The sequence below is a fragment of the Orcinus orca genome, chromosome 8, assembly GCF_937001465.1.
Source record: "Orcinus orca chromosome 8, mOrcOrc1.1, whole genome shotgun sequence".
NCBI classification, from domain to species: domain Eukaryota; kingdom Metazoa; phylum Chordata; class Mammalia; order Artiodactyla; family Delphinidae; genus Orcinus; species Orcinus orca.
Window position 1 is genome coordinate 43,561,949 of NC_064566.1, and position 24,238 is coordinate 43,586,186.

The 24,238-nt window shown below is 48.8% G+C and overlaps 1 protein-coding gene across 22 annotated transcripts in view; it reads right to left on the bottom strand.

The window, feature by feature from the left end:
• MICAL2 (microtubule associated monooxygenase, calponin and LIM domain containing 2) overlaps positions 1 to 24,238 on the bottom strand; it is a 222,379-nt gene that overhangs the window by 164,597 nt on the left and 33,544 nt on the right. For 19 of the 22 annotated variants that reach the window (XM_049713783.1, XM_033404495.2, XM_049713786.1 and 16 more), the window contains one exon: positions 7,126 to 7,466. In XM_049713783.1, coding sequence (XP_049569740.1) covers positions 7,126 to 7,389 — 264 coding nt within the window. In that variant the 5' untranslated portion in view covers positions 7,390 to 7,466. Of the gene's footprint in view, positions 1 to 7,125; positions 7,500 to 24,238 lie in introns of all 22 variants that reach the window. The other 3 variants (XM_049713782.1, XM_049713790.1, XM_049713791.1) reach the window with 1 other exon arrangement.

Consider the following 24,238-nt stretch of genomic DNA (forward strand, 5'->3'; position numbering starts at 1 on the left):
ATGAGGGATACCGATCAGCAAGGTAGTGGTAGGACCAGAGTCTGGGAGCCCATGGGGGCACCAAACCCAACTGGGGGTGAAATAAGAGAAGGGGGATGTAGAAAGGCTGTCAGGGTAGGCTCCCTGGAGGAGGTGATACTAGTTTAAATTGAATCATAAAGAGAACAAGTTAGCTAGGTCAGGAAGGTACCCCTGTTCAGCACAAACAGTACAGATCCTACATGGGCCAGGGCTCTAACAGCTCCCACTATTAGATGACGTTTTGAAGAGGAAAGCATACACTTGTATTTGCTCTTCTTTTAAAGAGCATTCACCTTTTACAGAGAAAGCAAACTTCTTAATGAAACCATGTATGTGAAACTATAAAGCACTATGCAAACGTTGGGCAGTAACACTAATGACATAGTTGTGATTGTGATTATTACAGGGGCAGCAGCAGTCCCTACCATATTGCTACCAAACTGCTCTTTACTCAGTGGCCCCATTCAAGGCCACCCAGCCCAGACTCCAGGACTCAGAGGGTGTCCATCCCAAGGCCCACTCGGCCAAGCTAAGGAAATCCAAGAAGGCAACATCCCAGGGCTCTTCTTATCACTCTCCTGCACTATTTTTGGGAGTGTCTACTGCAAGAACCTCCACGAACGAGAACTTGACAATGCCTATAACATTGTCAATGCAACACACACACCCTTGGACTTCGAAATTTTCACAATGTATCCCGTAGACATGTTTTCATGTGCATACAAAGTGTGTATGAGGAAGTGTACTGCAGTACTGTTTAAGACAGCAATAGACTGGAAACAACCTAAGCAGTTAAATAAATTGTGATGGAACCATAAAATATCAAGCCTTAAAAAGCCATGAAAATAATAAAAGGGTTAGATTCCCCATGTACTGATATAAAACAATCTCCAAGATATATTTTTCAGTGAAAAAAAGGTGTACAACAAATATGTAAAAATTTTTCCCATTAAATAAGAGAAAGGGGGATGCACACATTCATATGCTTGCATGCACACATGCACACACACGCAAGCACACACGTGTAAAGACTTTCAGGAAGGGCACACGGGAAATGGCACAGTGGATGCCTCTAGGGAGGAAACTTGGTGGCCTGGGCAAAGGCACTTCCTTTCACAGTATATTTTCTTCTCCTACTTGAATTATTGTTTTTTATCATGAGCATGCATTTCTTTTTTAATTAAAGAAAACAAATTAGTTTGTTCTTAAAAAGACAAAGAAGTCTTTATTTATAAATGTACTTGTAAAATGAACCACAGTGAACCCGGATTAACCACGTCCTATGAAGACAGCCAAAAAAGAATTTTTTCATCTCGGTTTAATATTGTTGGGAATGGATTTCCTCAAGCTCACATGGCATGTTCAATGCACGCACTCACGCAAACCCCCACACTTTGCGTGGAGCTGTGGTGACAAGTGTAGTGATTCACACAACCCAGTTGGTAATGTAGGCTTGCAGATGCGCCTAGTGTAACAGCGCCCAAGTCCACTGTCAGGTAAGCGGACAGATCCAGAGTTTATGGCAGCTTTTTTTTTTAATTATTTATTTTATTTTATTTTATTTATTTTTGGCTGCATTGGGTCTTTGTTGCTGTGCGTGGGCTTTCTCTAGTTGCAGCGAGCAGGGGCTACTCTTCGTTGCGGTGCACGGGCCTCTCATTGAGGTGGCTTCTCTTGTTGTGGAGCACGGGCTCTAGGCACGCGGGCTTCAGTAGTTGCGGCACGCGGGCTTCAGTAGTTGTGGCTCATGGGCTCTAGAGTGCAGGCTCAGAAGTTGTGGCGCATGGGCTTAGTTGCTCCGTGGTATGTGAGATCTTCCCAGGTCAGGGTTCGAACCCATGTCCCCTCCACTGGCAGGTGGATTCTTAACCACTGCGCCACCAGGGAAGTCCTATGGCAGCTTTTTGTTCAACTAGTACAGAAGGTCACACCACAGGGACCATCCTCTACTCTGTCGGTTATGCCTGCAACTGTCCGTATTAGGCAAAGTGGTGCTAGACATTTCCCAGCCAGTGTAGCACAGCCTGGCTTTGAGGGCCCTGGTGGGTGATTTCAGAGGTGGGGAATGTCAGATAGGTTTATCTAGGCTGGGAGATAGCGGCCTTCCCTCCCAGCTTCACCCCTCCTTCCCTCCCTCCCTCCCTCCCTCCCTCCTTGCTCCTGCTGTGCTCTGCTCATGAAGCTCGGGAACCACGTAATGAGTTGGGCTGCAAGCATTACCAGGGCCTGGGTTACCCACCACTGGGGAGCCAGTGCAGACACAAAGGCAGGCAAAGGTCACGTTCAAGTGCAAAAGGTGTGGCGTGACCCTGCTGGATGTTCACAAAACACAGACATTTCCTTCTCACAGGATAACGCAAGAGTTTTCATTATATAGGCTGGTCCCATAGCTGCTGGTGACAGAAGCCCATGAGTCATTTCCTGCAAGCAGGTTTTTATGGCAATGATGTACAAATGCCTTCTGGTCTGAACTGGTTACCTGTGATTACTGAGCCGCCCCCTGGAGGGTGGGAGAAAGAACCCTGGATTGAGAATCGGGGGCTCATCCTCAATGACCCTCCAGGTCCTCTGTTTGACCGAGGGATCCTCTCTTCACAGTCTGGCCCCAGGAGGCCTTTCTGGTCTCCTGCCATTCATCCATTCTGTTCTCTCTGGTTCTCACGCTCTCCCTGCTTCCCTCTCTCCACAGGTACCTTCATTCCCATTCCATGAGTAATGTACTCTTACCAAAATATGTTTCTCTGCCTTATGTTCCCTCTAGCTGTTCCTTCAGTAAAGCAAGGCAAACTCCTACTAGTCTCTCAAGCCCCAAATCATACCTCCTCTTGCAGGAAGCATTCCCAGACTACCCCAGTCGCTCTTCTGTACTCCTGCAGAACAGTATATACAACTCTCTCATAGCACTTAGGATATTAATGATAATAATGGCTAAACATTTACTGATCACTTATTATGTACTAGGCAGCATTCTAAACACTTTACAAAGATTACCTTATTTAATCCTCACAGTAACTCCATGAAGAAAGTACCATTATTATCCTCATTTTACAGAGATGTCTACTGAGGATCAGGGATTTCGGTAACTTGCCTGAGGCCGCAGAGCTATTAAGTGGCTGTCTTGTGCCTAGACAAGTGCCTGGCACATAGTAGCTGCTCAATAATCATTCACCCCATAAATGATTAACTGAATAAATACAGAAATGATGACACTTCTGTCCTCTCTATAGAAAGCTCAAGTAAGAACCACTTCTTATTAATCTTTCAAACCATTTCCTCTGTCAAATACCTACTCGGGTATTAGGGTATTTGAAATACCTAATGAATGAATGAACGAAACACTGTATGAGGAAACCAATAAACAGAATCCGAATCTTGGCAATGCTCCCCGCTAGCTTCAACCAAATAGCTTCAGGTTCCTGGGCCCCCTGGTTGTCATCTGTCAAATGCAGAGATTGTACACAACATTCTTTCAAGTTTCTCCTAGCATTAAAGGTACATATAAAATAAACGAGCAGTCTCCATGACTTTGTGATGATGGTAATTCCCAGGCCAAATTATGTATTGCATTTTCTTCAGGGCTGTTTTCCCCAGGAACATTACACAATTGGATGTGGCATTTGATCCGGGTACTGCCCTAATTCAGAGCCAATATCAGTCCTGAAAGAGTTTCTTTGGCTTGCTCGTTGGTTCACTCCTTTCTTATGCAAACAGATCACACCCAGGGAAAGAATTATTAAGTGCCTGGCAAAACCCTCATACATAATAATCAATAATGAACACTGATCTCAAGTTAGATTATGCAGCTGGCACCTAGACCACTGCTCTAGGGACCTTGTAGGTCCTCCTCCCTGTCCCCTGGCACCTGTACCAGACGTCATCCTCTCCAAATAGATCCCGGTCACCAATCTCCCGCTGCCATCACCACTAACACACACACACACACACACACACACACACACACACACACACACAGTCCTGCTGGCATAAGGGAGCAGACAGGGCTCATAGCGCCTGGAAGGGGCTAATTAATGTTTGTGAATAGCTGAGGCCCAGATCCACTCCAGATGGTGCCGAGAGGCATCCACATCAGGGCGAAGGTGGGAGTTCTGGCTGCATTTCATTCATTCCCATTCTACCTGTGGCTAAGCAGGAGCTTGGCTATAGGCCTGGTACCTGACACGCCTTTGCTACACGGCTTAGCGTTAATGATGAACCACGTGCACAGTAATGCCCAGCACTTCTCGTTTGGCTAATGCTTGACGACGTAAACTAGTATACCAAAGGATAAACCTAAGTGAGGTGTGTGAGCAAGACAGTGTCTGTTCATGTCGGAAAAGAGGGAGGACCGCGTTCTGTTTTACTTGACTCACAACCAGGAGCGCCAGGCTCTTAGAGTGAGCACTACACAGCCACGTGACTCCAACATGGCGAGGCCTGTTCCATAACCAGAAAGCAAACAAGCAGTCACCTGTCAGGTAGAGGACACCTGCTGTTTGTCTATCTCCCACCTCCACATCCCTGGGGACCTGTTCCTCCCTCATGTCAATCACGTGATGTTTAAAAGGGCTGCCAAAGACAGTGGTCAGCTCCTCTGGCTTTGGCCACAATAACTGGCCCAGGGGTGAGCCAGTTGAAATCCTTCCCTGAGATTTTTTTCCATACCGAGCAGGAAGAGAAAGATTCTGGTCTTTTGGGTCACAGAGCTACAAAGATATGAACGAGAGGCTAGCATCATGAAGAAAATCTGTTTGCAGGAGGGAAGAATGAAGCCAAAACAGAGCAAAACATCTAAGAGAGATGGAAGGAGAGAGGATGGGAAAGACTGTGAGTGTCTGGACCTTCCTGTTTATACGAGTTAATCACTTCCCTCATTTCCCTGTTTTGTTTAGGTTAGTTTGAGTTTCTGAAACATGAGGATAAAGTAGCCTAGCACAGTCATAACCATCCGTAGAGTGCATTTCAAATGTATCTTCTACACTTTAGGATCCAAGTAGTTTTTATGGGATGGGTTACCACATTTCAAATGTCTTTGCTCCTCCTCCTGAGAAAGGCGTATAAATTCCTGGGCAAGAACCACTCTTACCCAGCTTCACTAACTAAAGACAGTCCTTTTCCTTTATATCTTAGGCATCAACGATGACCTGCCAACCACAGGATGTAAGGACTCTTCCACTTCAAGCCATCATAGCTTATAAAATAGGGGCTGGCCAGACAGACCAGGCAACCGGCTAGTGATTTTTGAAAGGACATCTTCATGGTGGTCAATTCTCCATTCCATCCCTCCGCTGGCCGACTCCCTCCGAAGGTCTGTCTTCAGATCACCAAGAGAGTCCCTCAGCAGCTAGAAACTGTTGGGTGTATGGGGCAATGCATTTTCTGATACAATAAGAGCTCTGAAAATCTTCCTTGAGAAAACATATTGCACCCCAGCCGCCTGACTTCTATGGGTCATTTTAAAAGAAAACCACCATATACAATTACGGAAAAGGGTGAAGCTTTGAAAGTTAAAAGCTTCCCCCTCCTGGAACTCTGAAGAGCTGCCCAGTGAACCACGAACCGTGAAGTTACAACAACTAGGAAAGGAGGTACTGGGCAGAGGTGGCACTTAGGATACTGGCCCCACCTCCCACCCCCCGTTATTCTTTAACGCTTCCCTCTCCTCTGTGTAAGGCCGAAGCTTGGCAGGTTACAGGCAGGCCCTTCCTGGATGGCTAATATGCTCTGGGCTAAGGCGACTGGGCTGCTTCAGCCTGATGGAATGCTTGCCTGTGCTCCAAACGGTCTGTGCGTCCCAGGCTCAGAGGAGCCTGGCAGCTGTCTCCCCCGGGGCAAGGGAAAGCGGCGTATCCCACGGTGGACTCAACGGCTCCACATCACCAAAACAAAAACACAACAGTCCTGATCTCTATGGAGAGTTCAATCCTCTTGTCTAGGATTGGCACTGACTAGAATTCCAAGGGCTCTGGCTGAGCTACCTCCTGTGAGGTCTAAATACAGCTCGCTCGCTGCTTTTAACCTAAACATGCAGCCTGGAACAGTGCCCAGGGCTGACAGCCCCCAGGGAAGTCTTGACTTCTGGCTGCCCATTTGGGGATGGGTGGTGCAGAGCTATCAGAGATGTGATGCGCTGGGCAGCCCCACGTTCACTGATGTCGCCTACGGCCACTCAGTGGGGAAAGTGACCAGCTTGTGGAGGGTTAGCTGTGAGTGGGATCCTGAGCAGAGGAAGGGGATGGGGAGGTGGAGAATGCGGAGATGTGAAGAGGAAGAGAGAGAGAGGGAAGAAAAGACAGTAAAGACCAAAGACCTATTTCTTTTTTTTTTTTTTTTTGCGCGGTACACGGCCCTCTCACTGTTGTGGCCTCTCCCGTTGCAGAGCACAGGCTCCGGACGCGCAGGCTCAGTGGCCATGGCTCACGGGCCCAGCCGCTCCGCGGCATGTGGGATCTTCCCGGACCGGGGCACGAAGCCGCGTCCCCCGCATCGGCAGGCAGACGCTCAACGACTGTGCCACCAGGGAAGCCCCAAAGATCTATTTCTTACCCAACTAAAGTCAGGGAGCTTTCTAAAATGTTTACTCCCAGGGCGACACAACTCTAATTATGCCTCTCTAGGGAATTTAGGGCCTAAGCCCTAGAATCAGAGAGATCGAGGTTGCCTTCTTATTACGTAACTTTGGGCAAGGTAACTGCCTTCTCAGATTTCATATCTCTTAAATGATCCAAAGGACTACTGCGCTGTTCAACAAGACCACGTACAGAATGCACCTGGCCCAAAGAAGCTACCTGGTAAACAGTAGCTACTAGAAGAAGTAGTGGTAGTAGTAATAGTAGAAACAGGATAGCATCAAGCATGCCTTCATCTTCTCCGCCTTGGGAAGGACACAAGAAGAGCTGCTGAGGCCACCATGAGACAGAAGCCCCCAACCAGGATAAGCTGTTCATATACAGACAAAGGCAACCTTCAGCTGAGCCAAACAATAAAACACATCCACACCCACTAAGAACCTTACAATGGCAAAATGGCAACAGTTTCCTAACCTCCCGACAAGCCAACCCACATGGCCCACAGGGTGAGAAGCATCCACGCTGGAGTTTCCCTTACCTTGGTGTTCATACAGGACTTCCCTCGCTTATACTCCTTGTGGGACCCACGCTTGTCCAGTTTGTACCACAGGGCCTTGGCCTTCCAGGTGGTCACCTTGGACTTGAGCTTGGAATAAAAGTTTCTGTGGTCCAGAGGGTCTAGATCCAGGTGCCGTGTGAGGATGTTGAAGGCCTGGAGGGTGCCTTTGCACGTGGAAGCCTGGACAAAGTTCTCGAAAACCTGCCCGGCCTGGGCCTGCTTCTCGTCCTCGTTTTCCCCCATGTTTCAGGAGCCACGTAGAGCAGTGGTGTGGAGACGATGGAGGAGAACACCATGAAGTACCTGGAGAAACGTCACACCTGCAAAGGTAGGCAGAGGCAGAGGTGAGCTTCCTGGATGAGGGTAGAGTGGGGAGAAGGTGTGGAGAGGTAAAAATACAATTCCTTTAAGACACTAACATACTAAACATAACACTTAATACTAAACATACATAATGCATAGGAGAGGTATAATCATACCTTCTAACCTGGCAATGCTGCCTTGCTGGCAATCTCTCTCCCCAACACTCCACTCCCCTGGCTGGCTGAAAAGAACTACACATTGCCAAAGATCTATCCTGGCTGACGTCAATATTACCTGGTCAATCTTGCTATGAGCAGTGGTTCTGGAAGTACTAACTAGCAAAAGGAAAACAAACAAAACCCAGAAGGGCACACCAGATTTAGCACTGTTGGAAACCTATAATTCCTGGTGCCAATGTTAACGTAACCTAATCACATGACATGAGTGCACAGCCCCCAAAAAGCAAAGCACATGCCTCCCTAGATTTCATGACCACCATCCCACCTATCCTTAGACACCACACTTTTAAGTCTTCCTTCGTTAGTTACCAGAAGGCGGGTCTTTCCCTTCTACAGACAGCAAATGGCAACTTCTCAAAATTCCTCTCCATTCCTAGTATCTGCTAGAAGCACAGCATCCACCTCAGTCAGACATACAGAAAGAGAGAGAGACACGTGGGGTTCCTCCTGATGCACAAAAGGAGCCTGTGCTTTGTAAGCCCAAGCTGGGAGCTATTTGGAACAAGTGCTTAGTCTGAAGGAAGGAAAAACCGCGATGGAGGTTCCTTCACATCACAAAAATAGCTTGCCTGGGTTTTGGCCATCGTCCTTTCTTCTCTGCACCACTCTAACCTCAGGCATTTTCTTAGGAAAGTCATTTAAGTTTCAAAGGAACAAAAATAAATTAGAGCTGATTTTCCAAAGCACCAGCTATTCTTCCAGAATCTAAAGCTAGTGCAAGAAGATAAGTGTGAAGGAGCTGGGGCTGGCCCAGCTGCCAGGAGGGCTTGAGGGGGTCAAGCTCCCCCCCCACCCCCGACAGAGGCCTGGCAGGGGGAGGTCAGCAAACAGAGACAAAGCCCTCGGGCTGGGCAGCTTCCCACTCTCCAGACCGAAATGCCACTGTGGGTGCATTTGGATTGCGGGCTGGCTTTATAAAACTGAAAGCAGAGAATGGTGTTTATCTTCTTCCTTAATCTTTTACTCATTCATTCAGCAATAACTACTGGTGCCTTAGCAAGGGCCACGCATCACCCTAGATGTTGGGGATACAAAGACGGAGCCTAGTGAGGAAGGCAGGCCCATAAATAGTTGATTACAAGACAACCAGGCCAGCACTTGTAAAAAATGAACACAGCACACGGAAGCCTAAAGAAGGTGTTAAACAGAGCCTGGAGGAGTCCAAAGGAGCCACAAGAGGGAAATGCCAAAACGATACAATTTTAGGAACAAGGTGGTTTTCACTAGAAGACTGGGGAATGGACCATATGAAGGCATGAGTCTGGAAAGAGCCAGCACAGCTGCAGAATGACAGCAAGTTCAAGGTGTCAGGAGTTCAGGACTGGTGACCAGGTGTGATGGGGTGTCTGGGGCAGACCGTAGGGGGGGCCTGGCTTCTCCAGAGGGCCGTGGGGCTCAGGAGACAGAGCAGCGGGGTGAGACGAGTCTTTGGGAAGATGGCCGGGGTGGACTGGAGAAGGAGGCAGCTGAGGGGCTGCCCAGCACAATGAGGAGAAGCTGGGAAGCAGGAGAAAGCTGGGACAGCAGGAGAAAGAAAAGCACACACATGCATGCTATGTGGCCTGGCTGGACACCACCTGTGAGGGGCCGCCTGCTGGGGGCCGACAAGCTCTCCAGGCAGCCAGATACTGATGGGTGCAGTGGCACGGGCTACAGCGTAGGACCCGTCCCTCCCATCTCTCTTCCCCCAAGAGCTTCCAACGGGCCTGGCACCAGGCTCGGCCGAAGGGAGAACAGTACATTCCCTGCTCCAGGCCCAGCCAAGCTCCACTCTGCAGACGGGACTCCGTACTCTAGTCCCCTCAACTCAACAAATTCAACCAACTTGTAAAGCTGGCACCAAAAGACATGATCAGTCGGCTCCTTTAATGTCTGCAGTGCTCACGCTGGCATCACTCACATAAACTTTGCCTCTTGCACATGGGGAAAGTCTCAACTTTCCCCACGTGCAAGACTCACCACCCAGAGAGCATAAACAGAGAACAAGGCTCGTTCGCTTTTCAGAGCATATTAACATCCTCTGTCTTTATCTATCTTTGGAACCACTTCTATGTCCGGGATTGAACAAGCGCTGCAGTAGCTGATTGACAACTGCAAAGCTACCTGAGTTCCACTGGAATCCTCCAGTCCTTTCTGACGATGGGCAGGTGGTGCAGAGAAAAACCACAGGCTTTGGGCCTCTTGAAACCTGGGTCCAAAGCTCAGCTTGGCCCCTCACTGCCCACCTGGCTTTACACAAGCCATGTAAGCTCTGAGCCTCAGCTGCTTCTTTTGTATGAGAGCTTGCAGAGTTGCTGTGGAGTGAGAGATTCCTGAGTGATGGCAGAGCCTGGCCCTAGGAGCACCAGCGTGATGTGATGTATGCTGAAGCCATCACCTGGGGCAGATTTGAAGCTGGGGAGGCACTAGTTTGAAAAAAGAGTTTTGTAACTCAATTCTCCAAGTCGCCAACTCCGCCCTGTCTAAAATGGTGAACTGTTTTGAGTTATCAAGCCAGACCGGACTCCCAGAGAATAATTTATAAACTGGAAGAACCTGACTCCTCCCAACCCCCCCAGCCGCCTCCCCTCCTCCCACAAAAGAAAAATGAACAACTTAATTTTAGGGCCCCAAGGGAAAGAGACAAAGTGGTGCTGAGGGCCCTGGGTGGGTGTGAGAGCTCCAGGAACTAGCTCTTATCTGGAGTGAGATACGGGAAGGTGGAGGGAGATGGCTGGACAGAAGAAGATAAGCCCTGCCTGGGACTGTGCCCGCGAAGCCCGTGCCAGGCTCGGCCCTGCCTCCCTGCCGTCTAAAGGGTTTAGTCTCAACCTTTAAAACCGCTTTGCAATTGAAGTCAGAGACCTGAGAAATAACTCTGACACCCATGCGGAGTAGGTCTCCTCCCAGAAAAGCATCCAGATATTCGGAGTGTGGCAAACCTGGGTGTGAGTCTGGTCTCACGCACTCGCTAGCCATGTGACCCTCGGCATTTTTTCTAGTCTGTCTCAGCCTGTCTTCTCATCTGATCAGTGGGGATACCAATACTCGAGTCACAGGGGGGTAAGGAATGAATTCAATCACGTGGGTAATGTATTTAGCACCTAGTGACTCCATGATGACCAGCACTCATGACTATTTGTCAGATGGCTCAAACGTCATCAGACCAAAAGGAAGAGAAGAAGGAACATAATTATGACCACTGGTACTAGCTTCCCAGGTCAAGCAATCATATATACTTCACAATTAGAGGCCATGGGCTTTCTATACAGAAGATCTGGTTTCAAATCCACTTCCTAACTGTGTAGCCTTGGACAACTCCGCTTCCGAGTTTTAAGTTCCTCATATGAAAAGTGGGGAAACTCATATGAGGAAATTTGGGTAATGAGCTGAAAACATCCATGGTACAAGGTAGTTCTGTGAGTGAACTAGAAAGGCTGATTTAGAAGGGTTCCCCTGAGTCTGAGTCCCAGCTTCCAGAAACTGGAGTGCAGTATTTTGCTGGATACCCCTCTCTTTCCTTAAAAGAAGAAGATCAAGGATTAGTTAAATCAGAGGATCCTGGGTAATAGCTCTCGTTAGCCTTCCTTGCCAATCACCACCCAGCTGTTGCCTTTTTGGAGTTCGATATGAAATATAAATAAAACCAACTACTCAGAAATATGAAAGGTTTCTGCATTTTCCAGGAAGAAACAAGACATGATGCTTTAGTTTCTAAGAATAGCCTTGAAACAATTTGGTCTTTGCCAACTGGAGTCCCTTATTTGTGGTTCTGCCTATGTGACTTTATGAGTCACAAAGCAATTCCCTTTCCCTGCCTCTGGCTGTTACAAATTAGAACCCAGGGCCTCAGATCCCAGCACTGGTAATGGGCTCTTAGCCCATGACAACTGGGAGACAAGTTCAAGGTTTATATAGAGGCCCTGAGTAGCTCTCAAAATGAGAGATGAGCCTCCTTGGCCCAAGAGCTGCCAATGCACTCACATGTGGAGACTCCCACCCCGTGCCTTTCCTGGGCCTCATCACCCGCCAAATGGCATCAAAGAGTGTGACCAGGCAGTGGATAAAACGGAGTTCTATAAAAACTTAAGGAGGGCTGGGAGGGACACCGGGCAGAACCTTCCCTCACAGCAGCATGAGGTAAGCACAGCCCTCAACCCTACCGTGAAGGCTCACAGACATGTTTCAAGGTAAATGCAATCTAAAAACCAAACCCTCTCCTCATTTCCACTGCCAAGCCCCCCATTCAAACTTACCATCTCCCAGGTTAACCTCCCCAAAGGGCCATGGGGCAGGGCCCAGTTTCCACGGCAGTGAAATGGGGGTCTTCACCCCTGTGCACCCGCAGGTGGTTGGAAAGACTAAAAGCCCCCGGCTCTGTGCCTCGCACTCGGAAGACTCAGGGTCATGGCTACTTGGATCTGACATCTGAGATGAGGCAGGAGGCAGCCAGGGCCAAGGCGGTGGGAAACGCCTCCCACGCTGCCTCTCTGCAGAGCCCAGCATGGGCAGAACACCTGGTTTACAGGTGATGTCTGCAGGCATCACCCTCTCACCTGGCCCAGGGAGGCCTGGCTTTCCATCTACCAGGGCACGTGACACCAACTTGAACCTAAAGGGGCAACTCCCAGCGTTGGGAAGGGACCGAAAGGGCCACTTTGAATCTCCTTCCAGCCAGGGGTCCCAGCCTTCCCTCGGTCAGCTCCCCGAGTGGAGCACGCACCACTTCCTGGGGCAGCCTGCCCCACCCTTGCCTCCTCTGGCTGGAAGAGAGCCTCGGTGAGATGATTCCTGTTAGCTGCTCTCCAGGGAGATCAATGCTTTCTCTCCAATAGCTCCTCCCCACTCCTGGTTTTAGCCCTTGAGATCACCCACAGGAAGTCAAAGCCCCTTCCATGCAGGCTGAACTCACACACGCAGTCTACTTACACATGCCATCCGGAGCCCCGACCGGAAAGGCTAATGAAAACGCACCCAAGAGACGTACTGTGAAAGCCCACCCAAGTGCCCAGCCTGCAGCAGGGCCTGGATACTGCCCTCTGTCTACACCAGCCCAGGGTGGGGAGCTCAGAAAAGAGACTCCAGGGGCACTGCAGGCCCTGGCCTTCTGTGCTGCTCCTCCTGTGAGAGGCCAAGTCCATGTGATCTTGCTCTTCCATCCCCAGCCCTCCCCTCACTCCTTTTCAATAGCGACTTGACTCCACTGCTCTGGCTTGAAATGACCTCACACATTCCCACCTCCTCGCCTCAGTCCATTTCCTTGTGGAATGACTCACAGTAACAGATCCCAGGATGACCTGAGATCGACCCCCCAACCCCGAACCCATGAGCCAGAGACCCATATGCTGACCAGTCACAGTGCCAGGAAGGAGGCCAACATCACCAGGGGCCCACGGCAGCCAGGCTCTTTCACAGTATCCTATGGGGTCCTCACAAGAAGCCTGTGGGGTAGGGTGCTTCTCTCTCTCTCTCTGTTTCTACTCTGTAAGAAGCAAGGACTTTGGGGGTAGGGGGTAATTCCAGAACTTGCTCATCTCACTTTCCTTAAGCAAGTATAAATTTGCCATGTGTGGCTGCTACGTGTGTGTGCGTGTGTTCACGTACATGTATGCATATATATGAGTATGTGTGTAAATGTATGTCTATGTGTGTATATGTATTGCATATATGCATGCTTGTACGCACATGTGTATACAAACACACACGTACTAATTTTTTAATTTTTCCACAATGATTTCTGGCCAGTGTCCCACATCTCTGCTTGTACTGCTAAGCCTGTCTTTAAGAACTCTTTAGGAGAAGCAAAGCCTTTGAGGTGGGCAGAACTCGGGCCTGGGCATGAGGAGACTGAGCCTCATCTGAACAGCGACAACCACACTGCTCAGCTGTTCACGGGTGCCAGACCCTGTCCCAGCTCCTTTACATCCATGATCTCATTCAACCATCCTTATTTGACTGAAGAGAAGGCAGATTCAGAGGGGCAAGCAACCCCCCCCCATTTGCCAAGGTACCGAGTGGACATGCTGTAAAATGAGCCCAGTTCCATCTCACTTCAAAATCCATGCTCTTCGTCACCGATTGATATGAGCCATGGAGACGGAAATAATACGACCTGCTTTTTCTGAAGCCGCCGTGTCAATTAAATGGGTTAAGTTCTGTAGTCCCTGAAGTTCTTTCAGGCTCCTAGAGACTGCAAACGTCAACAAAGGGGTGTGGCTTCATAAGTTACGGAGCAACCAAACAATAAAGGATTAGGCAGTCCTTTAAAATAATATTTATAAAGACATTTAATCCTTCTGGAAAATGCTTATGCCCTAAATCAGAGTGAAAAGAGCAGGATACAAATTCAAGTACTCGATATGATTCCAACTCCTTAGAGTAATATCTAAAGGAGAAAGGAAACAAGCCAAAAGTGAACAGTGGTCGTGTGTGTGATGGTATTTCAGATGATTTATGTTTAGGTTTATACTTTTCTTTATTTCCAGATTTTCTACTGGAAGCACACACAGCTTTTATAACTCCCTCCTCTATACGTTCCAAGTCCTGGAGTCTTCTCTCCCTGACTAGACTATCTTGGTCTCATGTATCTTCTCTTCCTCACGCCTGTACGGCTCCAGCCACACTAGCAATGCCATTCTTCTCCAGAAAAGAAAGGGCCATCCTGTAAGAAGCCCTGACACTGCTAATCTAATGAACGGGCTTACATTCCAACAGGTGAGGGATGAGGTCCCCAAGACTGCATTCCTGCCACACCTCTGCTCACTGGACCACAGACTTGAAAGTGGGGAAGATAATACCTCTGACATGATCTCAGCTATGCCCACAGACCCCCTGCCAGTCAACCCCACAAGAAGGACACCTGCCTACCTGATTATAGGCTAGGACCTGACAAAATAACATTCATCTCAGCACACACACCAAGCCCATCTCACCACTAAAAACTCAGCAGCCTATTCTGCATATGCCCTAAATCACCTTCATGACCCATTGGCTGCCTGGGAGTACTGTGAACTCCAAATTCCAATTTCCAGGAGGCCACCCTATCTCAAAACTAATGGGAGGGATACCTAGAATAAGCAAATTCATAGAGACAGAAAGTAGAAATTCATAAAGACAGAAAGACAGGGGCTGGGGGAAGAGGGAAATGGGAGTTATTGTTTAATGGGTACAGATTTTCAATTTGGGATGATGAAAAAGTTCTGGAGATCAATGGTGGTGATGGTTGCACAACCATGTGAATATACTTAATGCCACTGAATTCGAACATTTAAAAACGGTCATAATAGTAAATTTTGTCGTGCATATTTTCCCACAATAAAAAAAATATAATAAAATGCATTAAAAAAACAAACCATCGCCACCTTACAGTAGGAGCTGTCCAAGGCCAGAGGACAGAATTTGTGGCCTAATTAACAATGAAGCAAATTATCTAAAATACTTTTGAGTTAAAGTGTAATAAAATAGATAGTGAAAGAATCCTGCTGTTTTTTTATTTGGCTCAATGGCATAATTTCTTGGTTTTTGTTTTTGTTTTTTTTGTAAGTCATCTGGGCTCCTCTCAGTCTTCCTTCCAAATCTCATTTGACTCCAGGAAGCCTTTGGAAGCTCAGCCCTGCCAAATTCCAATTTTTATCTCTTATTCTGCCTTCCCCAGGCCACCACCACCAATGCCGCCCCTCCCTCACTCAGCACCTGTAAAATCTGCTTCAACATCCACAGGGAAGGTTGGGTAGGGGCTCCCTGCTCTTAGCTTTCAGCGCCTACCATCCCTTGCCTGGGGAGAACACTCCTGTGTTCTGACAGTCCCTAGACAGTGCAGCCAGCAGACTGCAGTTCCCTGAAAGCAGGGAGCATTCTTCCCTGCAGTGTACAGATTCCCTAAAAACTCCCCAAGGGCAGGTCCAGATCAGCCCAGATCTGTTGCACATGCCATCAGACTCCAACGAGGAGAAACAATGGCCGTGTCAATAGATAAGACTTCTGTCTCTCAAAATCAGAGCTTCGCATATTTTTCATTGACTAACATCAATTTCAGGGACACTGGGTATGAATCCTGTTCACGTTAGGAGAATCCTGCTGCGAGGCAAAGAAGCTTGCCCGTTTGAAAAAACAGTAAGTCTGACATATCATATACCATACTTACTGGTTTTTTTTTTGCGGTACTACGCAGGCCTCTCACTGTTGTGGCCTCTCCCGCTGCGGAGCACAGGTTCCGGACGCGCTGGCTCAGCAGCCACGGCTCACAGGCCCAGCCGCTCCACGGCATGTGGGATCTTCCAGGACCGGGGCACAAACCCGTGTTCCCTGCATCAGCAGGCGGACTCTCAACCAGGGAAGCCCCATACTTACTGTTCTTAAGCACAGCACATGGATGTGAACAAATCCTTTTACCCCACTAACTCCTAGTCTTCCTTCAAAGCTCTTCTCCTCTAGACACTCTCCACCTCCCTGTCGCCAACCCCTTTCCAAAATGCGTTGGATCTGTCCCACAGGATCTGTACTTACCTCGGTTACAGTAAGTCCTGTGCTGAAATTAATTTTTGACTTCCCTACTCCCAGTTCCTAGCACAAGGCCCTCTCTATACAGTATGTGCTAAATGAATGAATGAATGCTCAGACCTTGGGAACATAATAATCCTTGACATTTAACGAGCATCTATGAAGTCTTGAGCAGCAAGGTAAAAAGCTTTCTATGTATTAAAGAAGTTAATCATTGTAACAAACCAAGGCATCATTAGATACTGTTATCTAATGATAATGGTATCCCCACTTTTCAAAGAATTAGAAAAGTTGGCAACTTGGCAAGGGCACATGGCCAGAAGTAAGGAACTTGTGACTTGACATCCTAGAGCCAGAGTTCAGAGCCCACATCTGTAACCACCATCCCATACAGCTCCCACACAAAGTGGATGGAGGGATCCGAGTGCTGCCTCATACACCACATCAGGTACGTGGTCTCTGCTCTAGACCCTTTGGTTCATGATACTCCCCTTCTTTCATCAAACTCCAAAATGCCAGGATCTGGCACAAGGAGATCTCGATGCGATCGTGGATAACTGTGGCGAATATACCAATAACAAGTCAGCTGAGGGGTGGGTGACTTTCTAGCCCGGGTGGGTACGGCAGAGGCAGGCCAGCTGATCGCCAGACACATTGCTCCTTCCTCCTGGGCCCTTCCTTGCAGCTGTGTGAGCCCACGTGACCAGTTCCAGGCAATGGAATGTGAGCAGAAGTGACACACGCAACTTCTAGGACCAACCCATGAGAACCTCCCGTGGCAATCCTCCAGGCTCTTTCCACTTCCGCCAGAGCATAGCAGCCACGGAAATCACATGTGCGAGACGGCAAAGCCATGAGAAGGAAGGAGCTGGGCTCCCTGATGCCCACTTGGAGGAAAGCAGTCTATGACCAGGAACATTTGGACTTCACATATGTGAGAAATAAACCTGAAGTATGTGAAGACACTGAGAATCAAGGGTTTATCTGTGAGGCAGGAAATATCAATTAATCCAGTAGGTAAACCATAGCATGGTAGGAATGCCAGATTTGTCACTGGAGGTTAACCCCCAGAAATATGCCTGACCACCCCTCATTCAGGAACCTCCCCACACACATATACACCCTCTGGTGAATATACCTTATTATATACCCTATAATAAGACAAGAGAATGGGACAGATAGGCTAGTCGTTTCCTTGGTTTCAATAACCCCTGAGCCCTCAGGAAGCCCCTGGAAGCCTATGTGGTGTGGTGGAAAGAATGTGGACTTCCGAGTCCCCAGCATTCCCTTGAGCAAGTCACAAACAACACAGAGTCCCTGTGAAAATTAGATGAAGGTGCCTCTCGTGGGGCGGGCTCAGGATGTGCTTTTCCAGCGTCCTTCCAGCCCACTGCCCTGGGGATAACACCCACCACCCGAGGTAGCCCAAGCCAAATCACAGCAGAAATAGGGGCATTTTCACATAGATGGTAAGGGTGATCATCTCCCCTTATCTACCTTAAGCTGAGATGGGACAGTTAAAGCATATTTTCCACCGAGCCTTTGCCCAGCACACCCTTAAAGTCACCCCCCAGGTGAGCCTTTGTGTCTGGATGGCTGAGCTCAGGCCTCAGGGACTGCAACCCTAGTAATCAGTCTGGAGGACAGAGAAGGATGCTGGGGAGGAGGCATAAAAGTCGTGGAAAAGTGAACTTGAAAAGGATTTCTCAACAACGCCTGCTCGCTCTGCACACACCATACCCAGGAGCCCAGGACAACCACAGAGCAGTCCCTGCCCCAGAAGCTCACAGCCAAACCGTGTCTCATGGAGTCTGTCCTCCAAAGGCTCCCCCATTTTGAAGAATTGTGCCAAGTAACTACATTTTTTCAAACCAAAAAAAAAAAAGAACTCATTGCCTAACAAAAGTGTTTTTTGTTCTTTTTTGGATGTGTGAATTTAACAATGTGAAATCAGTCTCAAAAATGTGCACAAATTCAACCACAGTTAGATCTACATTTGCTCTTCATAATGGCACTCTCCCTCCTTCCCCTCACAGTCTAGGTTCCCAGTAGGAAAGTCTAGCCTGGCAATGTCCACTTCCTCACTTCCACTCACCCTCTAATCTACCACAGTCTCATTCCCCCTCCCACACACAGCCCACGTAGGCATCATGCCCAAGGCCACCACCAACTCTGTGGCTACAGCTAGCTGTCACTTATTGGACCTTATCTTGCCCAGGGTCTCTCCCATCTTCAGTCTGTGCAGACACATCTCCCTCTGAATGCCCCTGAAATTTCCCCAGATTCTGATCTGCACACTCCTCCCGTTTTCAAGGACCTCAACACACCCACGGATCAACCAATATCTACATCCCAATGACCCATCAAGCTATCCCTCTGTCGTGAACCTCCAGCTGCTTTCCAGACCTGTATTCAACTGCCAATTACACTCTTCCCCTGACTGTCTTGCAGAGACCTGACATGTGGTCAGTTTACCTTCCGCCTTCACCTCCCTGGCACCCGCAGCCTCAGTGAACAGCACCATCTGTACCCAGACTCTCACGCCACACCCCTGCAGTCACCTCCTCTGCCCCCTTTCCCTCACCTCGAGGAGCCAGCCAGTCACCAGGCACTGCCTCTGCAATAGCCCCAGTCACTGCCTCCTGTCCAGCCTCCCCTCTCATTTAACTCTCAATACCTCCTCATAAATGCCCTTCCCGCTTGCTCCCTCCAGTCCACCAGCCTCTCTCTGGAGCTGCTGCCAGAGAGATCTTTCCACCAGAAATGCACACTTGGTCAGGTTCTGTTCCTGTTTCAAACCCTTCAGCAGCTCCCTGAGCGTCTTCAGGGTGAGAGCCAAACATCTCAGCAGAGCAAGACAAAACCCACCTTCCTGCTTCGCCCCTTGCCTGCTCTCCAGCCTGCCACCTCACCATTTCCCTGACCCCACGACCAGACCTACTGAGCCATCTGCATCTGTAGCTCCCTAACAAACTGAACTCTTCCAGGCCTCCCTCCCTGTGCCTCTGCTTATGCTGGTCCCTCCATCTAGAAGGCCCATCCAGACCCCGTTCATTTGGTAAAAACCCAGTCGGCTTTAGGGCTGTAACATCAAAGGCAGCAGAGTGTCAGGGGTCCCAGTGTGGGCTCTGGAGTCAGGCAGACTTGTTACAAACCTGACCCACCACTTACTAGGTGTGTGAGCCTAGATGAGTCACCTAATTTCTTTGAACCTCAGTTTCCTCATCCATAAAATGGAGATAATAACAGTCCTGACCCCACTGGGTTACATGAGGATGAAACTCTGACGCCAGGCTAGGCGGTATCCTTGGCTGCAACTCTTATTTGAAGTCTTACCTTGGTCTCTCCTACACTGTACTCCGTGGAGGTTCCAGTGGCGGTTGCATACAGACTATCGCATGAACTACTTTTGGGTCCGCCCGCCTCCCTGGACCGTGAGCTCTCTGACGCCAGGTGCTGCATATCCAGGGCCTCTGGCAATGGCACATGTCCAATAACCACTGCTTGTTGGTAAAATCCAATCAAGAGCAGCCACAAAATTCAGGCTGTGTGGTGGCGTGAACTGTGACTGCCCTTTCTCTCTGACCACCACCAGAATGACCCCGGAGCCTCCTAACTCGTCTCCAGTTCGTGTCTTCCCCTTCCCGTCTTGTCTGCACCACCCCACACTGCTCATAAAGCCCTCAGGGCTCCCTAAGCCCCACTGTATAAGTCCCAACTCCCATGATGGGCTCGTCAGCCCCCTCCACGCAGCCCCCATTTCCTTGTTAGGCTCAATTCCTAAAGGTCTTAGGGCTCCCCTGCGGCTGCATCAGACAGACTGGCCCATTTAATGCTCCACATCTGGTCTCTGCCTTCCTCCTCCCATCCCTGCTCAAATCTTACCCATCCTCTGAAGCAAAGTCAGGCCCTGAAGTACTAATTGAACACCTACTATGTGCTGACATCAGTCTATTCAGGGAATCAATTTTAAATAATAGTTTTAAATAATTTAAATAATAGTTTTAAATAATAATAGTTTTAAATAATAGTTTTAAATAATAATAATTTTAAATAATATAGTTAAGAGCTGCAGTAGAGGTGGGTACCAAGACGTGTGGACACAGAGATGGGAGATGGAGTGACCCACAGCCTGGAGAGAGGCTCAAAGAAGCAGCGCCAGAGCTGGATCTTAAGGGATGAGCCGGAGTTTTCAGGCACAAAAGCTTCCCCATCCCATACTGACCCTTCTTTCACATGCATTCTTCTTACTCTCAGAGTCTGTGCCAGAGGTCACCAAACCTGGTTCTACACCGCACGATTCACTAGGAAGTGTCCAAAAATACAGCTTCCTGGGCCTACTCCCACACAGAATCTCTGCAGCCTGAGGTCCAAGGGGGAAACTGCTAGGCACTCTGGATACCAGGGGAACAAGCTCTGTCTTCCCAGCTTCTGAGAAACTACCATCTAGTAATTCCTAGAGACAGACAGTTATAACACACATGGGGTCATATGAGACACAGCACCGGCCATCTGGCACTTCATTTAGCCTTGAAGCCAACACAGTTTTGTGCATTATGCTTGTCTGGACAATATAGTGTATAAACTTCTTAAGGAAAAGGCCAGTGTCTTTTGTTTCTTTTCTATTTCCCAGAATATTCAGCTCAGTTCTAAGTATGCAGTTGGCATTCAATCAATATTTAATCAAATAATTCAACTTTTTGTATCATGTCCCTTTGGACTAATTCACCCATTAACGAATTGTCTACTGATTTTTAGCTTTGTGATTTTGGTGCCAGTGTGGTGTCGGCTCCTAGTAGGTAATTAGTACATGTTTGTTGAATGAATGAACATTTACCGGTAAAAATTTATTTCGGGAGGAATGGAACAGCGCTCACTGTACCACCTTTAGAGTTCACTTAAAAGACTTAAAACATTTTTCATTTGAATTATAGTCCTTTAATTTCAGGATTAATTTCCTGATATGCAATTAGACATGCTTTGTTGTTTGTATTATAATTAATGTTATTAGCAGTGTAAATAATACCTCCCTGGATCTCGGAGGTCAGCTGGCCTCTGTGCAGGTGTGCCCGGGGCCTGGGAAGGGGAGATGCTTGCCTGTTTCTTCCAGTGAGGTGTCCACCCAGCCGGCAGTTCAGCTGGGCACACCCATTACCCCAGTCTCCACACAACGGCCTATCAACTGCATTCAACCTTTCCGAGCAGGTGTGTGCACATGCACGGGCAGGTGAGCCCTGCCTGAGTCAGAAAAGCCTAATGGGCTGTTCGAAACCTACTGACATGTCAACACACTTGGGAAGCTGGGATCCGTGATTTAATTGTGAAAAGCCCTGTGCTGCAGAAAAGCAGTCTGACAAAACAAGGATACGCGTCGGGAGGCTCCTGGGAGACACGTCCAAGCATGGGATTCTCAGCCAAACGGGGATGGGCTGGGCAAGCGGGGGTCGCCGGCAGGATGGACTCTACCTGGCTTTCGCCGGGGCCCACATTCCCATGCTTTGTTGCTGTTACTGTTCTTTGTTTGTATGTTAGGCTTGTTTTAAGCCTTGAAAGTAGGACTCATAGTCTTGAGTGGGGGAATTTCTGGATGTGGACGAAAGTTCTTCTGGCCCTCCCTCCAGGCCCAAACCAGGAGATAGGAGAGTCTGTAATTCCTTTCGTGCCCGGGACCAGAGGGATCTTTCCTGGAGTGCGTGCTGGATCGTGGACAGCACTCGGGCAACTCAACTCAGCCTGAGAGATATTCAGTCCTTTTTGCTTCTGCTGGAAAATGGGAGGGTTTACTTGCTGGTAATGTATTTGTTCCTATATTCATCCCACAGATACCAATTACCTTGTGCCGGGCAATGTGCTAAGTGAACACAGCTTAATGGTTCTCAGATGCAGCCTCTGTGGGGTGAGCAGGCCAGAGACTGACCGGGCGAGACAGCCCTGAGCAATGCTGTCTTCCCTTCACCGGACCCGCCCAAGGGGCTCTGTGCCCACGTCAAATGTGCCGTTACCAGGGGGCTGGTTCAGGGGTCTGAGCAGAAGGGAGAGAGAAAGACTGTTTGGGCCACATCCTTACTATGCAGAGGAACTGAAGTCTCCTATGAACTGTTTTCACAAAAGCTCTTTAAAACCATGCAAGGTTTCAGACAGTAAATACAGAAAGGCCTCTCTGATTAGGGCAGAACCAGTCCCTAAGATACACTCAGCTGCTGACCCCACTTCTGAGATGATTAGCTTGACAGGTTGGTAACAGCTGTTACCAACAACAAAGGCTGACCTGGAGGGTGATGTGAGCCTGTGTGAGGGGGGCCGCAGAGCTGTGAGGGGAGGGACACCTGGCTCTCCAGGTGACACTCAAAGGCCACGTTCCTGTGAGCTCAGAGATGCTGAGACAAGCACTCCGGGACCAGCGACTGCCTTGGCCATTCCTCACTCGGTGGGTCAAAACGCCCCTCCCTGACCCACACCCCAACAGAGAGCAGCCCCAGGGAGGACCACAGAAGATGTGACTGAGCCAGTGAATTTTCTGTCAAGGTTCGGGAGACAGTCTCCTGCCATTCCGATGTAAGACATTTGGGTTGGCTGAATGAAGGCGCTGGACACTTCTCTAGGTGTTTGGGCTTATGTTCTGAAAAACACATTCACTAAAGCAGCCACCATCCCAGAAAGGATTTCCTCTTTCCTTGTAAAGAAACAAAACCCAGGGGGCCACAAAAGATGGACTGTGATACGAGACCAGGAAGACCTGAACTCCAGATCGCTCTCCGGGTTTTTGCTCCCCTCCCCTCCATGAAGGGTACGACAGTTCTGCTTCCAGAATAGGTTTCCTGGGGCAGACCTCGGCAGGGAGTTCATTAGAGAGGAGAGAGGCACGAGTTCCTGAAAGGCTCTCTCTCTTCCCCAAGACCCTCCTCACTCTAAAGGGTTGGGATTTTTAAAAGATTCTGGCTCACCCTCAGGGCAAATGATCACTTCCTAGATACTTTTGCCTTGTAAATATTGTCCTTAAAAACAGCAATATATTTTCGCTGATCTTTAAGTAGCCTTCTCACCCCACACCCCCAGCTGCTGCAGAATTACTGTGTGGCTTTGTCTGGAATGCAAAACAATCCCTGGAGAGACAGGCTGCACACGAACCCACAAGGGTGTCTGCTATCAGCTTATTTGGCAAGAGGAATCTGAGACATTTTAAATATGAACTGTCAGTGTGGCCCATCCCACCCCAATGCCCTAGCGCCATCAATAAACACCTCCACTGGTTCGTGAGACACAAAATGTAGAAAATGGACACAAACTGTCTGAACACAAGTCCCACAAACATTTCTACAGGGAAAGGTACTTCAGACGCCTGGAGAATTCAATCTGGAGAATCTCTGCTGGTCTGATGTTTCTTTCAACGACTCTCACATAATTAGCAAGTGTTTTACAAAGCCCTTAACGTTCTGGTCCCAAACCCCTCCTCCCCCAGCTTATCTCCCAACTGAAAGTTCCACTCCTTCTACGTCAGCTGAGAAAATATGCCCATGACTCCTCACTTCCAAGTACCGAATCAAGCCTTCATACCGCCACATCTTTCACTTGGAAAACTCTCTGCCTCCTTCTCTGCCTGGCAATCTCCTACTTACCCCTCAATACCCAAGTCCCAGAGCACATGCTTGGTGCCAGTTTCCCTGCGCGTTGCTCTCTTCTCAGTGCTTTCAGAGCACTTGGTGTATGACTCATTATGACACTGCTTAGAGCAGTGGCTGTGACTCTATACACATCTGTCCTGCCACCAGGCCAGGCCATGAACTCCTGGGAATAAAGGGACCAGGTCTTACTCACCTTTGCATCCCCACAACCAAGCCCAGAGCCCGGCACTCAGAAGTCCCATCATAAATGCTTGATGCCTCAGTCAATGCCCGGCCCACTTGGCCCAGCTCTCCCTTCTCCATGCAAAGAGAGGCCGTGTGAAATGTGGAGCGAGGAAAGGCTTTAAGATCGGACCCCCTGCATCTGAGCCCTGGCCCCTGTGGGACGTGGGCTAGTTATTTAACCTGGATCTGCCCATTTTCTCCTCGATATAACAAACAGCCATGCTC